This window comes from Etheostoma spectabile, chromosome 6 (assembly GCF_008692095.1).
Source record: "Etheostoma spectabile isolate EspeVRDwgs_2016 chromosome 6, UIUC_Espe_1.0, whole genome shotgun sequence".
Classification (NCBI taxonomy): Eukaryota; Metazoa; Chordata; class Actinopteri; order Perciformes; family Percidae; genus Etheostoma; species Etheostoma spectabile.
Genome location: NC_045738.1, coordinates 16391559 through 16401778, shown reverse-complemented (window position 1 = coordinate 16401778; position 10220 = coordinate 16391559). Strand labels below are relative to the sequence as shown.

The window sequence follows — 10220 nt, the reverse complement described above, 5'->3', positions numbered from 1 at the left end:
CGTCTTGCCACAGAAGCTGTTTGTCACCCTGCACCCAAAATATTACGCATTTTGACCACCAACCGACGCACAGCTGATGTTGCACAAGTGTGTGATTACAGCATCACATGTACGCCTATAGGACCTGTGAGTATTCATTGTACTGGGACTTGAGTGTGAAATATGATCTGTTTGACAGCTGCTGCGGCAAATGCACAATGAGGACAGGCGTGCGTCCGTCCTGCTGGAGCGCCGGCTGTGCTTTGGTAGCCTGCTGAATAATGAGCTACACATGCATCTGCTTTTCCCAGCAACACGGTCTGAGTGTTGATGTGGACCGTCATTTCTAAGCAGCAAAAGAAGGATTTATTATTTCTAACGGAATTGTTTTATTTCATTTCTTCCACTAGGCTACAAACCGCAGATAGGACAGGGCTTATCTTGTGTTGCTGTTGCCTGAGGCTTGGTATCTCAGTGAGGGGATGCGGGGTCTTTAACCTGCTAGAAGCTCAGGTCTGGACACGCAACGAGGCAAACGCCCTTCATGTTTGTGTCTATGTGCTGTTGTAATGTACGACGTAAACATCACAGGCATTGAAGGGTACAGGATTGTCTTTTAACGCTTTGCTGGAAGCTGCCAACATAATTTGCATAGGAGATTATTTTAGGGAAAACAGCTTCAACTGCCGGCGCAGTCTTTCCCCAACCTATTGTCCATTTTATGTCTTCGCAAAGAGTTTAGACTTTATATTTTTTGTGCTCCAAGACTACATTTTTGCCCTGGAGGAAGAACCAAAGGATTCTTCGGCGCACTGAATTGGTGCGTTGATAGCTGCTTGGTTGCTGTTGGTCAGATAGACGGTCATCTCAATTTGTGATTTTCAATTTGTGAGCTATAGTACTGTCAGTATTACCACAAGCATATTAAAGCAAGTTATATATTTAAGTACGTGAAAATATTTAAATATTTAGAACTTTACGGTCTAATGTGCCAGCTGCGCAATTTGGTGAGTTTTTCGATGCAGTTAGCTTTCAAATGGACTTTAAATTTGACAATCGTTGAGCGTAGCTTTAATGGTTGAGTACTATTGGTCAAATCTAAAGATAATTGCTATCATAATTACCCTTTAAGCCAGACAAACCTCTTCTTTTTTTTTCCTGAAGCCTTAAGAGTTTTCTGTGCCTTTGGATGCACCTGTGCTCCTTTGGAGAGGTCCATTTGGATCCATAGCTCTCTCTTTGCCTGGTTAGATTCTACGAAGATGAATATACTTTCCTTCCAGTTTTTATGGTATAGTCCACAAGAAAAGGGTCTCTTTGACTCATAAATACCACCAATGGACTATTTGTAGCCTCCCAAAGATGCTCCAGGGCTTGGCAAACGCACAAAAGAACCAGAAAGCGCATGAGAGTTCAGCTGCGCACTAACTGACAATTGCTCTTCAGTATCAACTGTATGACTACTGGATGGACCAAAATAAGTTGAAACCATAGGGGTGGGACATCATGTATTTGAGGAGTGGGATTTACTCTTTTATGTCATTGGCATGCCATTTTAAAATGTCAATTTGTAGCATGATGATATATGGGGACAATGGGGCAATGTCTGTATTTTAGGGGCCCTTTGAGATCTTTAATATTAGTTTAGTCCAATTTGATCACCCCTACATATTCAACATACATGGAAGTGTCCTTTTTTGCAGGGATTGCTGGGAAGAAGAAGGAGGCTGTCGAGGTTGGGACTTTGAAGAGAAAGGCATAGCTACAGACAGTGTTAAAAGGTAAGAAATCCTCCCTTCTGCTGTGGCCAATGGTGCCCAATGTTGGATGGATGGCAGATGGAGACTATATACTTCACATTTAGACAGAGAAAGTGAGGTTTTGAGGTGTATTGTGGTGTCATTGGTGTGTGATAGAGCAGGGAGGGTCAGGGCATTATGGTGTGCATTAACAAGGAAATATGGAGGCACGGCTAGGGGGAGCCATAGCTGGGCAGGGAGGCAGCTGTCTGGCCCTGAGCTGTTAGGAGTATGCATTGCTTGTTTTAGTACTCACGAACAGAAGAACTCCATCAAATACTACATTGTTTTATGGTAGTCTATATTTATATAGTCATTGTTTGAGCTGCAGTATCCTCAAGGGTGTACACTTCCTTAGAAAAGTGTCCCAACTGCCCCACAGGCTGTGATCTGTGAAGGGAGAGCAAACTGTCATGTAACATGAAGAAGTGGCAGAAAACCATTTAAATAATTCATGAAAACGTAAACTATGTACTTTAGGGACAATTTCAATAGAATATAACATGTAAATGTGGATTAGCCCAGCATTGCTGCTATCATAGAAAACATTCAAGATGGCCACTCCACTAAAGAGAAAAAGGTGAGAGCAGCCTGTCACTTCCTGATTAGACAGACAGAGCTGCTTTGTTGACAAGGAACACATAGTCAAATCTTTCTTCCCAACAATGCCAAAAATGTAATGTTTTCTTAAAGCTAGTTTCTGTGTAGATGCACAGTAATGTAGAACCTGAGTCACTGAGCCACAACTTTAGGCCGAGACTGGCTGAGATGTGGGTGTGTGTGCATCCTTTTTTCTTTACAGGCCATGCTGCTAAGGAGCAGTGATTGGTTAACCCACAAATACCTGTGTTAGGCCTCACATATTGACCCTTAATCCATATTTGTATTAATATATGAAACCAAGATGATTATACATCATTCCTTGTCTTCATATTGATCAAACAATGGCACAAATTATTCAATCTCACTCGTTAAGACATTTAAAGGTGAAGAGTCAATTTAGAGTTTTTTTCTTCTTCTTTTAATTAGACAAAGGCCTAATTGTCTGTTGCAAATTAAAATGCATTTGCAGGAAGCTGCCTGATTCACCTAGAGCATCCATTTGTGATGAATATAGCTCAGATTGTGCATTACTTTGAAACAATACCCCCATACATTTTTTAGATTTTTATTAGACCTCATTTTGATGAAAAAAGTGTAATTAACCCTTTCATTACCTGCTTCTCCTCTTGCGGCTTGCTGTGTTACGTTGAGACATGGAGTATTTTCTGTTGCGGAACATCCTCTGTGAAAACAAGGAGAAAAAAAGTAGTAATATAATGCATTTTGAATGTAATTGTTTACTATTTAGTAGCTATCAAGTACAACTAATGAGGAAAATCACTTTGTCTTTGCAGTCATAATAGGAAAATGCCACCCGAGAAAGAAAATTTCTTGGCAGAGCGGATGGCGTTCAGCTTAAATGGTGACGGATGTGATGCACAAAATGATCAAATATAGTGACAAACATTCATCTACTGTAGATTTCTTCTCACTTTACAAGATTTATCAAGTGGAAATCACATCAGTATTTAAATAAAGTGAAACATTTGCTCATGTTTTTGCTGAATTTGTCCATTTAAACACATTGTCTAAAGTTGATCTGAAGCTAAAGGGTTAAATCCTGCTCCTGAGCGTCACTGCTTTTAGTCCACAGTGATGGTGCTGAAATTAGATGGTGGATATTATGGGTTTCTTTCTAGTCATAGGTAAATTACTGCCCTCTCTGGTGGACACGGGTATTTGATTTTATTTTTATAAGGGGCGAAAGCCAAACAGAAACACACACACACACCACCCTGTTTAGTGTGTTTCTCAGGACTGGTTTGATCTTGCGCAACCTTGTGGCCCTGAGCTGTGTGGGTCCCCAGTGTTGTAATGTGTCTGTAGTACCAGAGCATGCATGCCAAGCCATAATTGACTAAGGTGTAGTGGAAGAGAACAGGGTGCTTCACACAAACGCTCTTCCTTCCCTTTCTTTTGCCAGTGCTATGAGTCCATGAATCATGTTTAGCTCTGTGGCAGATATCACTGTCTTATATTAGGCTTGTGTTTGTGGGAAAACACCCCTGTATACTGTAATCCTGTTTTTACAAACACAAGTATCAGATGTCAATAGAGCCGTTGCTGCTCCCTCTTGTAGCCTTCAGCAGTTAGTCAGCTCATATAGATTGTACTTACTAATATCTAAATCCTGCCCCTAAAGTAGCTAGAAATCATATTTTTAGAGTAAGGTGTTATGTGATAAACAACAGCTCAGGCAGCCATTGCATATTTGTACTGCAGCTCTCTGTCACGCCCATTAGCTGCTGCTATGGTGCGTCAACATGCCTTCCCACATGTAGCTCGCTGCTGCTGAGGAGCTATCAGCTCGGTCCATAGAAACACACAGAGAGCAGAATGGTGCTGAAAGGCTCGAGTGCCATTCAGAAGCAGAGAGGCTGTTAACTCCTTCATTGCTGAAAACTGCAGCCAGCAAGAGACAAAAAACAGCTCACTTCCTGGTTCACAGAGGCAGAATGAACCAGAATCAGTTCTATGCAACTTCTGTTTGAAATGTCTGAATTGTGTCTGAATCTTTTTGTCTTTTATTTCAGAAATCATCGTGATTTGATTAAAACCAGAGTCCCTTTTTCTCACTGTAGCATCTCCAGGAGGAGGTTACTGTTTGTGCTTGAAGAGAAGACATTTGATGTAAGAAGCTACAATACTTCTACAACACTTAAATGACAGAGTAACTGTGCTTCTAGTTTTGTTCACACTTACTGCAAGACATGATTAATGCGGCTTTTCAAACCATCAACAAGACCGTCTTGCCACAGAAGCTGCACATGTCTATCATGATGGAATATTCTGTGACACTGCCATTGAAAAATGCTTGTTGCTGTGCTCTGTGGCTGTCAAATCAGTCAGAAAACATGTCAGACTATTGTAATTGAAATAATCAATTAGTGATTAGCCGGTGTAGAACTGAGCTGAATACATAAGAGTGTCAAAAACATACTTTTTTCACCTTTTTTTTAGTATTTGGTCTTTGTTCACCAGACATTTTTAAGGCAAATATTGGGTGGATGTGAAAAATATTGCTTTAAAGGTAGATCAGGGAAGCAAATTTGTTTTTTCCTCGGATTGCGAAGGCATGTCCCGCCCTACTCTGCTTCTGATTGGCTAGTAATTATTGGTGGAATGCCCTTTTAATACTACACTTGAAACTAAAAGCTTTGCAAGTAATAACATATGTCAAGTGAACAAATAGAGTGGCTTATTTTGATAAATGTGGCTGCAGTATCCTAAAGACCATCAGTTTTAGTACACTATGCTCTCTCTGTCTTTGTTACAGACGTCCACATCTGCACACAGTGACCACAACACCTGCACCGCCTGAACATCATGATGGATGAGGAGATCATTGAGGACCGGGCCAAGCTGAAGCAGGGCCTGGTCAAAGTGCTCCAGTGTGTGGCCACCATCTCCTCAGCAGCAGCCGTGGTCAACCCCATTTTCGGCGTGGCCGGTTCCCTGATCCGGGTGGTGCTGCACCACGTTGATGACGAGGACATCCGCACCCTGAAGCGCGAGTTTGGCTCAGTCAACCGGGCGCTGGATGAGCTCTCTCAGCTGAATCGCAACACGCTGGTACAGATCAAGAAAGAAACGCTGGATGGGCAGTACTGCCGCGTGGAGGAGAACCTGAAGAACCAGTTCAGAAAGTTCATGGACATGGTGGAGGCACGGCCGGAGCACCGCGAGCGTAAGAAGGACGACTTCGAGGAGAGCTATTCCAATGACTTGGGTGACCAGAACCTGCACACGCTCTATGACGGCGTGGTGGGCAAACCCAAGCTCTTCAGCAGACCCATCCTGGAGGTCTACCTGAAGCACTCGCAAGGCGACCGCCGCACCATGGAGCGACTCTGCACACGCCTCACCTATCTGTTCTGCATCGGCCTCATTGCACTCATGGGCTACGCCGCCGTCATCGGAGATGACGAGGAAGGTCTGAGCGAAGAGTGGGCCGAGAAGATGGAGCATGTGCAAGAGAAGATGCAGGAGGCTCTTTCCAGGTGCAAATGAAGAAGCAGAAACCTGAAGAAGAGTTTATTTTCTCCACTGCTGCTTTTCTCTTATAGTCAGGACACACATGTCCACATTTCCTCTGTAACTCCTTCCTCTTTCCCTTAGCTTCTTCTCTCCTTATAAGCACTTTGCGAACATCTGCAGTCACTGCATGAACGCCCAGTGATAATGAGTAACAATATGGCTCATCCTTTTCAAAACTCCATTTGTCCAAACTTGGGTCTTTGAGTCACATGCATGTATGTTCTGTCCTGGATGAGGTAACAACAACTCAGTAATGTCTCACAATATTTTGTATTGGCTTCACAGCGCAATTGGCTGAAATTCACAGATTAAGTCTTTCAATTACACGATGAGTCTGGATGAGACTGCAGTGGTTTCAGATGAGACTGAGCACTTTGAGACAAATCAGCCCTGAGATCATTACAGTTAATCATAAATATACATTTTTGTAAGGACATTACATGCTATAAATCATCTGGGTTTAACATAAATTTACCCAGCTTGAGTTTGGGATATTGCAATGAGTTGTGCCCATTTTGCACTTTTGGAAAATATTTGCCATTTATTGTAGTTACACTACAGGTAATTCAGTTTGTAGCGAAGCAACTCGCCTGTAAAACCTCAACATGTGAGAAAACTGTGTACAGTACATCTAGCATCTTATGCCATTGATGTAATAACTGCTGTGAGACAGACTTTGGTTGCCAACAGAGGGAGTTATGAGTTGAGCTATAACTATAATCTATAATATAAAAAAGCAAACCAAAACAAGGAACAAAATTCCAAAGTTTCTAGAGCAATGAATGTAACTACAGACATCTAATCATTATCATACTGTAATGGGCAAATTAACAAAATACATGCCACATATATTGTATGTTGCTCATGCATGGACTTCATGATACACTATGCATACTTGTTGCTGTCGATCACTAAATGTAATTTTATTTCTGTGCTGCTGTACCGAGTTCTTTATTTTTGAACTTGCAGTTGAATGAAAACACTAACAGCACACATACAATTTGTTGCAACACTACATCTGGCAAAACCCCTCACCACAGAAGGCTACACTAAGTATAATTTGCCATTTATGAGGTCAAATTAAACAAATTGCAAGGTGTGCTTACATTTTCACTCCCCAGAATTGTTTTATGTTGATACACAACTGAGGAATTTGATTTGTGCAACTCTGCCACTCTTTTATTTTCTATTATACGTGCAGGAGGAGTACCAAGTATGGTTATTATATAGGTAACATTAACAATGGATTTCTTTGGTGTACGGCCATTTAGAGCCTATAAAAACATTTAATATCCATTATTTGAGGGTTGCTTTTTTACATTAAGTCATCCGTATGAAGCTCTTCTAATATACTCCATCTGACCAACAGTGCCTAAATGTGCCAACAGTTGGTATTATTTCATTGAGGGTTTTTGTCTTAATCATTTAGGTATTTGTATTGTTTTATATTGTGTTTAATGGTCTAAAAGCTGCAGCTCAGATTTTAAAGGTGTGGTTAAAATAATGTTTTTTTTAAATGTCTTTTTGTTTGTTTTAGCAAACTGGTGGTATCAGTTAGTATGTGGGTTTGGATTGCTGCATCAGGACCGTTCAGAGACAGCAGAGTAGCAGTAGACAAAACATCACAAAACTATCTACTTCTACATTTTTTTCACATTGTACCCAGTTCTAGCCTGTTTTACTCTCATGCTTTCAGCGCATAACTCTTATTGTTACAACAGATTCAGAATACGCTACATAAATATAGTAAAAGTGCTGTCAATATGGAGGAATATTATATAAAACCTTATATAAAGACTTTTTTTTTTTTTTTAAATGCCATCTATGTGAATATGTTGCCTTTTTGTTATGAATCTTTGATGCCTAGTTGTACATGTACCACTATAAATAAACAGGAGTGAACAAATACTGACATGGAGTAGTCAATTATTTAAGACTGGCCCGTGCAGAGGTCTGACCTCAACCTTCGGGAACTGGAACGGCAGCTGCGAGCGAGTCGTCAGTCGCCGACCTCACTAATGCTCTCGTGGCTGAATGGCAGCAAGTCACTGCAGCCGGGTTCCAAAGTGTTGTGGAAAGTCAAACAGAATGGAGGGTGTTGGTGCAACATATTAATGCACACTATTTTAGAATCAGATGTTCAACTATTGCTTATGAAGGTAATGTTTGGGTGTCCATATACTTTTGGCCATAAAGTGTATTTGGCTATAAAAAAAATAATGTACCTCCTTGAAAACACAAAGCAATTGTCATTAATACATTGTAAGTATAGGCAGAAAATCTTTTTATTACATAACTTAAGTATGGTGGAATAAAAGACCCACTACTGTATGTGCTTTCTTTACCTCAGACTTCCCCTTAGTCGAATAATGGTCACTCTCTACAGCCAAACAGGCTCTAATGTTAAATAACAAGAAGAATAGAAAACCAAGAGAAATCTAGAGCAGTGAAATGAAAGTAAATACCATTTTTGTTTAGTTTCATGGTAGGTGTGTTTTGCTTTTGGGGTGATTTTTTTGGTTTCAAATTCATATCAGTCACTCTAAATGTAATGTTTGATTCTTTGGATTTTTTTTGTTCAGTGAAATCAGAGCAAATGAAATTCCATTTACATCAGACGTTTTGTGTTAAAAGCACTTTTTTTTTTTAGAACACATTAAACATCAAGGAATTGTTTTCCACAGTTTGACATAGTCTTAAATATTTGGTTACTGCTTGTTTCAATAATGTACTGTTACGCCTATTTTATTATGTGATAGTGCCAGAAAAATCGATTTGTATTTGTGGAAAATAAGAGATCTTTATGGAAATGTAAATAATTTAGCATATGAAAAATGTTGTCAGAGGAGGGAATCAGGAGGCCAGTAAGGGCTGCAAAGGTTTAAAAACAATTAATAAATAAATAATAAAGGGCTGTAAAGGTGCTATTTACTGGTTGGCACAGCAGAGGGCGTGAGTACTTCACTTGCTTTAACATTACACCTGTTTCCACGGAAGTCCCCGGGGGCCCACAGGACTAAAGCATCACATCCGCGTCTCCAAACTGACAGGCTATTCTATCATAGGGCCCAAACCGATCTGTTACATGACCTGCGCGAAGGCAATCCAAAAATAATTTAGAGGATCAAAAGATTTTACCTGAGGTGAAGTAAAATGGGCACATGGCCTACTTGTGGTATGGCCCCTGGTGAATCCTTTTCCAGCTGAACAGGTTTGACTAACAGCTCGGAGTTGGGGAACCGAAACAGGAAAATGTGCATTGCAGGCGTTTGAAATGCAGATTACTGAGACACAAAGAATTGTGGTTCTTACCTGCCCCGCAGACTGAATGATGGCTGTCTTTGAGCCACCGAAGCACGTCGTCTATCATGTGATGGAGCTCGTTTTTCTCTCCATGACAGCAGCCTGTTTCGGAGAATCCATTTCCAGCTGGACAAAATAAATGTGAATTATTTCCAAATTTAAAATACAAGTATTGGGCATGAAACAACATTTAAATAGTAATACATGGCGTTAAGCACGTCATGGTTTGGAGGAGAAACGATTTGCGTAATGATTTTTTTTTTGTTGAGGGGGGTTCAGCTTGGGAGCTCACAGGGCGCGTCGTGTGCGCGCAGATGAGGAGGATGTCAGGTTTAATTCGATCACCATAAAGTCCTCTGACTGATAAAAACACTTTATTCGGTGTTCATTTCGATTTTAAACGCATGTTTTAACCTGATTTGTTTGTGTCCAATCTGAGTGGAGAGAGGTGGCGCACATATGTATTTATTAATACTGTCCTGTTGAAACCAATTCGCTCCCTGCACATTCATATCTCCATTAATATGATATAATAGATTGAGAATCTTATTACAAATCCTGGATCACACAGCTGTGCGTGTACACATGATATGAATGATGTGTACATATATATGTGCAAAATTTAAAAAAAAAGATGATGACTACATCAAGTTAGCGCATTGCCTCCAGACACTAAAAAAGACAAAACGCCACAATAGTTTCCTGATTGTCTTACCTGAAGTTTGGATCCTTTCACATTCAAGAACAGCTGAAAAGCCGAATGATGATGAGACATTTGCACCAAGTGCGCAAAAAAACTCTCAGGAAAGCATCAGTCGAAAATATGTTGGAAATGATAAACAGCAACAAAAAAAAATTAAATAGAGCTCCGTTTTGTTGAGAAGAGACTGAATCGTGGGTTCATGGTGAGATGAAGACTGGGAAGAAAATGGAACCGTGCGCTCTGTCTATCTGTCTCTCTCTCTCCTTCTCTCGCTCTCCCTCTGATTGTCTCCTTAT

The 10220-nt window shown here is 40.6% G+C and overlaps 1 protein-coding gene and 1 long non-coding RNA gene across 2 annotated transcripts; one reads left to right on the top strand and one right to left on the bottom strand.

Moving 5' to 3' along the window:
- Window positions 1–1135: 1135 nt before the first annotated feature.
- On the bottom strand, window positions 1136–10207 carry LOC116690939 (uncharacterized). The gene is made up of 4 exons (XR_004332392.1): window positions 9937–10207; window positions 9231–9347; window positions 2996–3063; window positions 1136–2168 (listed from the first exon to the last, which is right to left on the bottom strand). It is a non-coding gene; the product is annotated as an uncharacterized LOC116690939 (long non-coding RNA).
- Window positions 1745–7722, top strand: rpz (rapunzel). Its single transcript, XM_032518166.1, has 3 exons — window positions 1745–1760; window positions 4415–4511; window positions 5158–7722. The coding sequence occupies exon 3, from the start codon at window positions 5208–5210 to the stop codon at window positions 5889–5891; it is 684 nt and encodes a 227-aa protein (XP_032374057.1). The 5' UTR covers window positions 1745–1760; window positions 4415–4511; window positions 5158–5207; the 3' UTR covers window positions 5892–7722.
- Window positions 10208–10220: the final 13 nt, after the last annotated feature.